This window comes from Octopus bimaculoides, chromosome 23 (genome assembly GCF_001194135.2).
Source record: "Octopus bimaculoides isolate UCB-OBI-ISO-001 chromosome 23, ASM119413v2, whole genome shotgun sequence".
Classification (NCBI taxonomy): domain Eukaryota; kingdom Metazoa; phylum Mollusca; class Cephalopoda; order Octopoda; family Octopodidae; genus Octopus; species Octopus bimaculoides.
The window spans coordinates 37,331,866-37,344,453 of record NC_069003.1 but is presented as its reverse complement, the minus strand read 5'-3'; the positions used below and the strand labels follow the sequence as shown (position 1 = coordinate 37,344,453).

At 36.9% G+C, this 12,588-nt stretch overlaps 2 protein-coding genes across 2 annotated transcripts; one reads left to right on the top strand and one right to left on the bottom strand.

Annotated features, from left to right (window-relative positions):
• Positions 1–1,093: 1,093 nt before the first annotated feature.
• Positions 1,094–3,479, bottom strand: LOC106868995 (stress-induced-phosphoprotein 1). The gene has a single exon (XM_014914479.2). It carries the CDS (start codon positions 3,395–3,397, stop codon positions 2,423–2,425), a length of 975 nt encoding a protein of 324 aa, XP_014769965.1. The 5' UTR covers positions 3,398–3,479; the 3' UTR covers positions 1,094–2,422.
• A 2,480-nt stretch (positions 3,480–5,959) lies between these two features.
• LOC106868998 (putative peptidyl-tRNA hydrolase PTRHD1) lies at positions 5,960–8,518 on the top strand. The gene is made up of 2 exons (XM_014914481.2): positions 5,960–6,538; positions 8,288–8,518. The coding sequence occupies exons 1-2, from the start codon at positions 6,350–6,352 to the stop codon at positions 8,456–8,458; spliced, it is 360 nt and encodes a 119-aa protein (XP_014769967.1). The 5' UTR covers positions 5,960–6,349; the 3' UTR covers positions 8,459–8,518.
• Positions 8,519–12,588: the final 4,070 nt, after the last annotated feature.

Genomic DNA, 12,588 nt, shown 5'->3' with positions numbered 1-12,588 from the left:
GGGGGGGGGGTGAAGGATTTTGGAAAATTCACACGAGACATTTCCTCATAACTTTCCGAAATATGAGTATTTTAAATGGAAATTTCGACAAATACTTTTTCAGAGTGTATAGATTACGATTATATCGGAATTTAATATGAAAAAAATATTGGTGCATTTGCACACATACATACACTTTTTTTTTCGAAATTTCAAGTTTCATTTTGTGATGCGTGTCAGGATGTAGGCAAGTCCAATTTTCTTTAAATATTGAATTCCGATATAATTAGAATCTACACCACCTTAAGCATATTTGTAGAAAATTTCACTTTAAAATATCTATTTGTCGGAGGGGGAGGGGACACTTGTGTAGGTAAGCCAAAGAATTAAACTCGGGGTTGTATATGTACAGGGGAAAAAACGTGTTACATGGGAAAGTTTTTGGCAGACACTGTGATGTTCTGTGGTTTCGATTTAGGAAACTAGCAGAAATATTTGTAAACTGGTTCCATAAGGAATTGAAGCCGGCTTGTTACTATGACTATGGGCCAGATTTAAAACGGAAAGATTTGGCTGTAAACCAAATAACTTAAATGATTGAAAGCCCAAAGATCAATATCGGTAGATGAAATGGGACAGCGAGGTTATCTTTCTAAATCAGTTCAAAGCTGTTTTGTGTGACAAAGCTAGATTTACTTAAAAAGAGAAGTTGTTTCCATGATACAAAAATGGGTTTTCTTTACATAGAAAAGCCATAACAGCTGGCCATGTTGAAACATTGATGGGTTTTCGTTGTAGGTTTTGCAAGAAACCCACCATTTCTTTTCCCACGCCCACCCACCATTTTTTCTTCGTTTTCTAGAGGGTTCGGCAACATGTTTCTGAGGTAAACCAAGAGAATAAAGTCGGAAATTGATCTAGTGAAACCAGATTTTTTGATAAAAGCCTCGAATCCTGAAAACTTTGTAGAGGACAAGAATTCGGACGAAGCAACACTAATGCCTTCCCCCTCTTTGGTAATAAATGACAAACTTTACAAATATTGAAGAATTATAAAACATTATAACAAAAACAAGAGAGAAGAACGAAAAAAAAAATAACAGAAATCTGTGAATCATTTCTAAACTTGTGTATTTGTTGATTCTCATACTGAATACATCCAATACAGGAAAAGAGATGAGGAGGAGGAGCAAGAATTATACATTCACACGCTGACTGGTTTTATATAATCACTTCTAATTATGATCGGATCTAATTGTTGTTGTTGTTTGGTCTTGTAATAATGTCCAATAGCAGCAAATGGTGGTGTTGATTCTCATACAAAATATTCATTGTAGTAATAATAATAATAATGCGGAGGGTTGGACACTTGAGGTGGTATCATCGTTAGCATGACTCAATATAAGAGGGCAAACCCTAGACACACAGGAAGTATTTATTGCTCTGTGTACATGTGTGTGTGGATTGAAATGTTTCGTATTCCATGTAAGATCGTCCATAAGTCTAATACTTAATAACCGAGTGTTTGTGTATACGTATGTATATATACACACACACACACACACATACAGACGCGGACGAGAGTATGTGTATATATTTGCAGCCCATTAAGCACAGCAGTATCAGTTAAGGTAACTTAAGGACCAGCAAGGAATAAAAGAGTAGGGGGTCTTTAAGCGACGAGTGAAAGCTGTGTTTGGTGCTGAGGTAAGTGAACCAAATGTGTATTTGGTAAACACTGTCCCCTCAATCGTACTTAATAATTAATTTTGGAAAGATGTAATGTTTCTGTCATTTCATTTTATCTACATCCAGGGATTGTGTAACCCGGACACTGAACAATGAGATTTCATTTAGGACGATTTAACCGTCGGAGGCTAGCATCAAAATAGAACCGTCTGTAAAGAGATTTGAACTCATGACCAAGAAATACAAGTCCCCCACAAACTTATCCCCTCGGCTATTTCATTTATCATCAATAATCATGAACGAATAATAACAATTAGTCATTACAACACAAAACATGTCGCCTCATGGTGTAATAAAGACAGGCGATGTTGGGGATGTGTTTTTCAGGTTCTTCTTGAGAGCCTTTTTTTTTTTCTAAATAATTCTAATAATGGCAAATCTTAATGAACATGGCAGCTTGGAGAAAACATTAAAAGCGTGGACTTTGTGTAACCATTGTTGTGGTGGTGGCTATTTTTGTTGGTTTGATTTATAATGTGAGAAGAAGGGAAAGAAAAAAAGGACATAGATGAATGTAAGTAGCGTGTGAGATAGAAATAGTTGAGTAGATGTGTTATGTAGAGGCAAGTGTATGTTGAAAGTGCATTCAGACAGGGTATTTATAAAAGGTGTGTTTGAGGTGTGTGTGTATGTATAAACAAACAAAACATGGGGGGGGGGACAAGAAAATATATAAAAAGAAAAAGAAAGGAAATCAGCGAATGTCGATAATGCCGCATTCCATGAGTTTGTCAATCTTGTCCCTGATTTCAGGGTTGGACAGATGTTCACTGATTGCCTTGGGATTCTCTTGCATCTGTTGAAGGATCGCCCGCATGGCAGGATCACACAGAATGTTTTGCACTTCGGGGTTGTTCATCACTCTCTTCTTGACACTGTCGATGTCGTTGCCTTGACTCATCACCGATTTCTGGTAACCTTCCTTCGCTTCTTGGCATTGCGGGTCGAGTTCCAGAGCTTTCGAGTAGGCGTCGGCCGCCTTGGTCGATTCCTTCTGCGCCAACAATGTGGCACCTTTCCTCAGGTAACCCTTCACGAAAGTCATATCCCTTTTTATGCACTCGTCGGCATCTTTCAAGGCCAACGAATACTCCATCAACTTCATGTAACAAGCCGACCGGTTGCTGTAGATTTTTGCGTCCTCCGGGTTGCGGAGAATTGCTTCATTATAATGTTTGATAGCTTCCGGGAAGTTGCCATCCTGGTACATCTTGTTGCCCTTGCTTTTCTCCTGCAAAGAGATTTCCGGGTTAATATAGGCAAGCCGTTCCCTCTCTTTGATCATGCACTCCACGTTCTGTGCCTTCTTCACAACTTCGGGCACTCGATGCTCAGAGAGGGACTTATTGTAATAGGTGAGCGCCTTCTCCAGGTTGTCTTTCTTCAGGTAAGCGTTGCCGATGCGGCAAAACGCTTTGGCAATCACATTGAACGGCGAATGGTTTTCACGACCCACCTCAATGGCCTTCTCACATTCTTTGATGCAATCATCCAGCTTGTTCTGTTCGAAGTAAACGGCTGCACGATTGGTCATGATTGAAATGTTGGTTGGATCTAATTTCAGAGCGGCTTCATAATGTTCCAGCGCTTTATCGAATTCTTTTTTCTTGTAAAAGGCATTGCCTTTATCTTTCTCAATCACTGCTTCCTTCTGCTTGTCCGACGTCATCTTCCTAACACTGCCAGAATGTTCTAGGTTGGCCCGGAGACAGACTTTTATACGGCAACACTTACCTCCCCTTGGATAGAGCTCTTATATCGGAAATGCAACCAACGACAAATTAACTTCCTTTCAACAGCCTCTCACTGTCACTCTTTTATATCTCTATCAACGCTCTCTCTCTCTCCTTCCCCTCACCCTATTCCTCTCGCTTTCTCTTTCTTTCTATCTCTCTTCTAATAGTTTCCCTTTATCTCTTTTACTCTTTCTAAAAAACATTTTTCTCTCTCTTTCTATCTAAATCCTTTCTCCCTCAGTCTCTATTTCTTTTCCCGCTTTTCATTCTCTTTCCTCTTATATTTTTCCCTTCATTCTAAACCTCAGCTCTTTCTCTGTCAGCACATGCAATATTATACACATATTTACATGCAATATTACACACATACTTACATATAACACGTTATAATAGAAAAAGATCAGCACTGAATAATTATCATGTCGCGTTATACCTATATACACGTATCCGTATGTGTGTACCCTACACGGGTGTGTATATAAGTGACAAGTTGGGGGAGGGGTGGAATATAGTTGTATCTAATGTTTGTGTAAACGCAATTACCAATGTCAGCGGAGTGTATATAAAAAAAAATCAGGATGGGAAGGAGTCATTGGTTACTAAGGAGAAGTTAAGACACAAGACTTACCAAGTTTATGTATGTGTGTGTAGTTAAAAGCGCGCTTTTATATTCATAAACCGAATAAAGGATTTAATACAAGAGTCTGACATAATTTTATTGAGTCTCCAAATATATATCATGTATTTTATACACATATATATACACACACACTTTACACACGTGCGTGTTATAAGATCATTGTGAACAAGCCACTGACTTAAAACGAATGTTACACACTCCTCAGCCTGTAAATGTTAGCCATGTGTGTGTGTGTACGTTGTCATGTATGCATGCAGGAATCCACAGAAGCTGCTGTGTCAAGTGAAAGGATGATTTTCTGTCACACGTTGATTCGCATGTATACATGGAAATATACACACGTAATTAGGTTCATTATGAGTGAGTAATTTGAAGTTTAAACAAGTTTGATTCTAAATACTGGTAGAATTGATCTGGTAAAGAATTTATTTTGCCTTATAATTCTAAAAAGGATTCATTGTTGGGATTGTTATATTTTCAACATGTCCACAGTCATTGCTTCAATAGAAATCATAAGGCGAGCTTTGAAGTTCTAGAAGTATGTTTTGCAGCTGATTATTGGTTCAGTTCTATCCTGAATCAGATTAAATATTGTCCAACCAGCAAATTTAGTTGCGTCAACAATTGACTTTACAGGTTCCTCCACAATATAAAGTTGAAATAATTATTAACTACTTTTCTAATCGACACCAGAAGGATGAAAGTTAAAGTCGACTGACATCATTTGAACCTAGGTCGTAAATGCGGACGAAATGCCGCAAAACATTTCTTCCGGCATGCCAACAGTTCTGCCAGCTCGCCACCTTTTTATAAGACACTTGTGATAGTCGATTGATGGTTGAAATTAGTTGTATCGGGCTTTTGAATGTCCTTTGGAGAATAATTCTTTGTTATACAAGAAATAAGAGAGGCGGAAGGAAGTTTCAGTTTTTAACAATATACATACACGCGCGTATGTGTGTGTGTCTTTAATAACTCATGTATATAGTTATTTATTTTATTGATATGCGTAGAATACTTTGGGGAAATATATCTTAATAGCAGAAATCAAAGAACTATTTACACACATCTATGTATGTTTGAGGGTGAAGAATGGGGACACGAAGTTCGAATCATCCTGCCGGCATCAGGTTTACTATTCTTCATCCCGGGGTTCACAAACAAAGAACTAGTTGGATGCAGGTGTGATATTAATTGATAGTTTTCAAATTTAGGGAGTCTCTCAAGATATACTATCTTGAGTTCTTACTACAGAGAGATGTTCAGCTTGAAATTCTTCGTAAAGATATGGAGAGAGAAGTGGGGGTCGACAACTACATGATTCCCCTCTTAATATGTAAACAGTTGTATCTAAAACAGAATATGAAGGGGGTAAATGGAGAGAATTCTTGAGCTATGGGCACTGAAAACCAAACTCATTTGACTGGCGAATTAAAGGAAGCATCATGGTGATGTAACAACGAAATGTCACACAAATGAAACATAGTAGTTTTTATTGGAAGGGCATACTGGATAATAATATCCATTAAACGTAAAGAAAGATAGAACGGTCACGGCGAGAATCTTTGGTCTTTTCGGTCAGAACTGACTTGGATAATAACATCACTTGACAATATATGATTCTTTCTAGTTTCACCTTAATCACCAATAATTCCGTTTTAATAGTTTTGCCAGAATACCCCAATTCGAGTTGCTGCTTTTTCTTTACTTAGAGAGAAGCACCTCCAAATATATCTTAGCGTATTTCTAATGAATTTCCAGAGTTTTACTTTTCTTATTATTATTATTATTTTTTTTTTTTGGTGTGGGTCCCCTAAAATATCCAGGTTTTGGATATGGACCCGGATATTAAAAGGGTTGAGAACCGCTGCTTTAAGTGATCGCTCGATCTACTAGAAATAGCAGCAAAACTGCACCCGTCCACTCAAAACACACGTTGCATTTTAAATAAAAAGTGAATTCGATAGTGTAGTCCTAAACAGATGGGCTGGATGATCATATTTGGAACACCTTTGATCAGAGTACTACTCTATCAGGGCTGGCCTAGGGTTAAACATCAATAAGAACCAGAGCAATCAGTGCGTTGAATAAATATTAACCAATGACAGTTTTGCTCGTGATATTCCTCGGTCCGTTTCTTGACGGTGCTCAAGAAATAAAATCTCCATTGATACTCTTAGTATTCATTGTAATTGTAGAATTCGATTTAATGTGTCTGTTGGGTTAGAATTTTGAAAAGAAATCAATGGCAGGTGTAATCGTTCAGTATATTGTCGTCCGTAAGGATTTAATAGAGAAGTTGTCGTGGCCCTTAGGAGCGGTGATCGCTCAAGCGTGCCATGCTTGCTCAGCTGTTTTACATCAACACCAAGACGATGCCGGTTGCAAACAATATTTGGAGAAGATCGATAGCATGCACAAAGTGGTTCTAGAGGTGAGTGAAACAGCGCGCGTGTGTGTGCTTTGGTGAAATTCGTGTGACATGGAGGGGAAAAAAAGAATATCGTTTCGGGATCCTCTTTTCCTCACCATAAACAAACTTATGAACGGCGACCACCAATATCACAAAACTGAAGGAGGGGTCGAGTGCAACTTCTCTTCCAGGCTATTCTGTTTGATCTGATGTTAAAGCTCTTAATTTTGCCGTTAATCATTTAAGTCAGACTTAATTAAATAGACCCATGATAAAAGATGTTTAAGCTGTGATCACCCTGTGGTTTTGTTTTCAAGGCATCTTATGTATAGAATTACATTAGGGTATCTTCGTTATTCGTTTTGTTTTGTTTTTTCTTTCTAAATTTTCAAAAATATTGTTATTTGAAACAATTTTGGCTGTTATTTCCAGTATGTCGAGTAACTACACAGAGGCTTCGTTAACATTGGTGCTATAAATTACAAATTGTTAAACTAAAACGATAATTTCTTATATTGACACATTCTCACACATTTCCAGAGAAAAGGGGTTGTAATCAGTTGGTGACCCCCTTGAAATAACAACCGAATCTCCCTCAAATCACACATTACAATCTTTAAAACGTGAAGGGTGACCGTAATGTAATCCAAGATACTCCCAAATAAGATTGGCCGGATGGTTATGGCTAGAATGTCTTTAAGCATAGTTCTACTTCGCCAGGATTGACAAAATGAATCAAACCTAGCTGCACTTCAAGGAACGAAATTAATTTTTTTTTTTAATTTCTCGTTTCTGGTGATCTACAATCCTAACATATACGAATATTTCTGGCACAAGGCCTGAAATTTGAGGGGGAGGGTATTAGTCAGTACCATCGACCTCAGTACGTGACTGGTATTTTATTTTATTGACCCAAAACCTATGAAAGACAAGGTTGACTAAGGCAGGATTTGAACCAATAACATAAAGAAGTGGGTGCTATTAAACACAACTCACCTGACTAATTGCCATGAAGTCCCTCTTGTACAAACTCCAGTTTCTGGACCACTGAATCTGCTCTCTTCTCATCTTCTGCTATTATGACTCTTCAAATCTGGTTGTTCTCATATTCCCAGCATCCAAACTCTCTCAACTTATGCATTTCTCATCCTTTCCAAGCCTTGCATTAATTACTTTGCTCAGTCAAAAACATTTGCATGTGTTTAATTATGATCCATTAGTGTAGATTAAAATATCTAAATTTTACTTTCCATCTTCCATGGGTCAATCAACTACAGCAATCACCTCAATTAATTTCATCCCTCCTCAAATGGTTATAATTTCTTTTGTTGTTCCCTTTTTTTTCTTCTTTTTAAATTAGATTTTAGTTTAGAGACAATGCAGAGCACACATGGCTTGTTGCTTTTCCTGGGAGCAGGGGGTTTATTGGATTTATTGTTCTCCTTTTTGAAGAGTTACAAATTGATGGCTGCAGGAGGAGAATTTCAGGACATCAATGTCCTGAGGAGGAAAGAAATGGTGTGGTGGTTTATTGTAGGGTTGGGCATAATATAGGTAACAAGAGAAATGAATGACTCAGGAATTTCGCTCCAATATATTGTCTTTAAGTAGAACACATCCACAACAAATGTTGTTTCTGGACAAATACTAAATTTGCCTTTCAGTGATGGATGTCCATTAAGTATGGCACAAACTGGCTATTTTAATTTGATACTGCTTCTATTGCCTATAACACATTTTAAATTGTATTTTTCTCTCCCTTTCTTTCAGATTCCCAATGAAGAAAAGCTGCATCAACTTTCATCTACCCTTCTCTCTAATAATATCGATCACAAACTCTGGATTGAACAACCTGAAAATATAGCTACCTGCCTGGCCACGAAACCCGACCAGAAAGAAACAATACAAAAGTATTTCAAAAACTTGAAACTGTTTAAATAGTCAAAAAAAAAAGACATGTTAACTACTTACATAAATAAAGAAGAAAAGTTTGTATTTTAAGATCTAATGTTAGCCTTTTATTGAAATAATTTTCACTGATGTGAACGAACACCACCAGTTTCCTAGAATTCTAGTATTCAGCTGTGTTTCTTCTACTTACTTTCCACTTGTTTAACAACAGTCCTTGTGTGGTTAACATGATGTGAAGTTTTCACATGAAATTGGTTGTAGACGTGTGTGAAAGTGAAAGAAGATACAAACACACTCACACACATATGGATATACAAACATACACAATGTTCAGACTAAATTTGATTGACAGTTTGCATAAAAGGTAAAGAAAACTCAATATTCCATCCCCCAAAAAAACTATCAATTAGATTATGGCCACGAGATAAGTTTACTCAGCTTCCATCACAGCCTCAAGACGGTTGGTGCATGCATTCTTCACTGTCCCTGAGAAAGTCTTTGAATAACTCCTTGATTTTGGCTACCAGCTCAGCCTTGGTGTATTTCTCAACCATGTCCCACACATAGTAATCCATGGGATTACAATCGAGGGGATTAAGAGGCCAGAAATTAGCGCTGGCAAAGTCATAGAAATTCTCTAACAACCACTTCTGGCTCTTTCACGACGTATAGCAAAGAGCCCAATCCCACTACCACGCATATGGCCTTCCAGCAGCAACTCTCTCCAGTAAGGCTTTGACTACAGTTTCCAGCTGCAACAGAGACTACAAAGCCGTAGCCAGCAGAAAGGGACACAGCAGGTTTTCTGACTACACTCACATGTCAGAATTCATCCAACTTCAGGACAGAACCTCAAGCTCAATTCAGACTGCTATGTGCAACTGCTGGAGGCTGTGGTCAGACAGGGTTACTGCTTGAAGGCCACATGTGGCACCAGGATTCATCTACTTGCCCATACCTAAGGAAAGAAACAGAAATGGTATGTCTGGGCTGAAATTGACAAAGACACCAACTGCTCTACCTGCGACACCAAGGCTTATTAGCTAGTGGCCAACAACCAGGAGGTGTTTGAAGATATCCCCAGGTACACAGTTCCAGAGCCAACTTGAGGCCACGGTGGACCCTGAGGACTGCTTTCAGTAATCTTGTTATTTCTCAGCCATAATAGAGTCGATATTTCATGCTAGAAAATATGAAGTATTTTATTGAATTACCCCCAAGAAGGAAGGCAGTCAATGGTTAACATATTTTATTTATAAATTCAAACAAACACTATTTATACAACACCTCCAAATTTTATATACATGCCCCCCACCCACTTCCGCTATAGTGGAATGTTTATACATTTTTGAAGAGAAGCAAAAGGCTCAGAAATACACATTTTATATACACAAACCTATACAACAGAATGCTTATTATCCACAACAGCTAAGACACTACAACAGTTGTTTAAATAAACAGATTTAAAGTTAATGCTGGTTCAAACATTCTCTGAGAAAGAACCCATTACAAATTATGGAGTGAAAAATATACATTCTTTGATATTTAAAAGTGGAAAGCAATTTATAAGTTTGTTTTGTAGTGGCTTCTTTAGATTGTTATATGAAAAAAGAAGCCATTATATAGTGAAATATGTGTGACATGTTCAAATTAAGTTATTTAAAAGCAAATTTGTTGATGATGTAACTCAATATTGAGAGGAGAGTGGAATTCATTTTATGTTGAGTTGGAATAATGATTTGGTCAACCAGTGAAGGAAGATTTGCCTTCTGGTATCTTTTGATAGGAAGAGCAGAGGAAAGCCTCGTCAAGAGGTGGGACTAGAAGAGGATGAGTCTTATATTTCATATAAAATTCAAGATGAAAGGAAATTTTATTGCCCTGAAGGTAATAAACTGAAATGGTTTAAAGGTAAAAAAAACATTATGTATAAAGGTTAGCAGGATTAGGGTAGGTAATCAAAAGGATTAAGGAGGTGAGAAAAATAAAATATAAAAAAAAGGTAGATGCATATTTGGTCAATAAAGAAATGATACATTAGTATAATTCAAGTGGCTAATTAAATAGGCTGACTTTAGCTATGCTTTGTTCTAATGAGTGTCAATTAGAGTTTTGAAAAAAATTAACTTTATAGAGATGTATGTGTGGATATAAATGTCTAAAAAAAAAGAAAAGAAAAGTTGTTTGCATTTGTGTCCCTATTATTCCTTTCATTGTAATTTCTTTAACAAATATAAAACTCCTCCACCACACACCCTTACCTTTGGACAAGGTTTTCCTCTTGTCTTCCAGAAAATAAAGCTTTCTTCACAGACAGGCAAAAAAATTGAAATTCACACAGCATGATTATATATATCTACTGATATATATAAGTTTATACACACCATATCATATAGTACAATTCTAGACAATGTTCCAGGAAAGGCATATTTATTGTTCATAGTTTTGTTCCTACACAGGTATTTAACTGGGTTGATCTACCAACTGCCATTTTATTGCTAGAACGAAGACAGTGCGAATCTCTTCAAAAAGATCTTTATACTTTGTTATGGAGAGTGAGATATCCCCCCTTTTTTTTTTGTCTTTTTACAGAATTTTAAAGAATGACACTCCTATTTGTTTTGTCGTAATGGTTCTATTTCTCTTTTGTAGAGAAGCAACAGAAGGCTTTGCTTCCAAAGGATTAATCAAGCAAGACAGTTTTAATTATAATTACATTAGTTTCACAGAACAAGATGAGTTTTCACCCAATGACTTGGTTATGCTGTATGACTTGATGGTCACTTTGGGGAAAAAAAGGAAGAAAACAAGAAACAAAAGTTTGTACCTGAAAGAACTAGTTATGTGTTTTGGTCGGAGAAGAAGAAAAAAGCAGTTAATAATATCCCTAAAATAGATAAACTGATCTGCAATGAAGACAGGGGTTTAGGATATTTTTGGGCAAGACTTTGCCTTAAAGGAACAAGTGTGTTTGAAAAACTGTGAACATGTTTGAAGGGGAGATAATCAAGCATTAAGTGATGGTCTAACTGTGAAATGTGATGGAACGGAAGATTTCTAGTTGTGCCATGGATATTTTTGAAAATATAATTTAAGGCTTTCGAATGATTCATATAAACGCTTCAACATCTTGAAAAATGTGTTGTTCATAATTTTGTTATTCACAAATGATTAATAAAATAAAGTAAGCAATGCTATTTATACAGGAGTTTTAAACTTTCTATGTGGAGTGTCTAAATAGTTTTTATTTTGATCTCTGGTATGCCTTGAGAACTGTTGGTCTAAGTGATGAAGTAAAACATATAGGGGCTAGCATACAGAGCTAGAAAAGAATCTGTATGTGCATATGCATTCAGGCACAGATCACATACATATATATATATATACCTACACTTATGCAGAGAAAAGAGTAGAAGAAAAGTGCTAAAGAGACAAACTAGTTGACATTAATACAAGGAACAACCACTCACCCACATATATACATTACAAACACACACACACACACACACATATATATATGTGCATACTAATACATGTATGTAGGCAAGTGCAAAATACAAGAAGATGGTTAAGGAAAAAGGGAAAAACTGAACAATTAATGTACAACTAAAACAGAGGCCTGAACTCGATTGAAATCGAGAGGCTTGAGATAAGGGGTCAGTGGACAAAATATGGCTGTAAAAGAGCAGAGAAATACAAGTGTAGAGCAGCACAAAGACCATAAATGGGAGCAGTGCAGAATTATGCCAAAACAATCATTGTGATAAAGTTTCCAGCATACTTTGTCGTCCGTATTATTCAGAATAAATCTATTATATATATATATATATATATATATATATATATACACACACGTGTGTGTGTGTGTGTGTGTATCTTCCCATTGACATTATTTAAGTAGCAGTCGTATTTTTATTTCCATCTCCTGTAACACATCACACATTCCTCAGTGGTTTTCTTGTGCAAAGATATAAATATTCCTTACTCGAGACACAAAATTTGGTAAAAGAGCATCGACCCTAAGAATACGACCTTAATAACTTAGATTCTGACCAATGCATCATCATCGTTTAACGTCCGCTTTCCATGCTGGCATGGGTTGGACGGTTCGACCAGGGTCTGGGAAGCCAGGAGGCTGCACCAGGCTCCAATCTGATCTG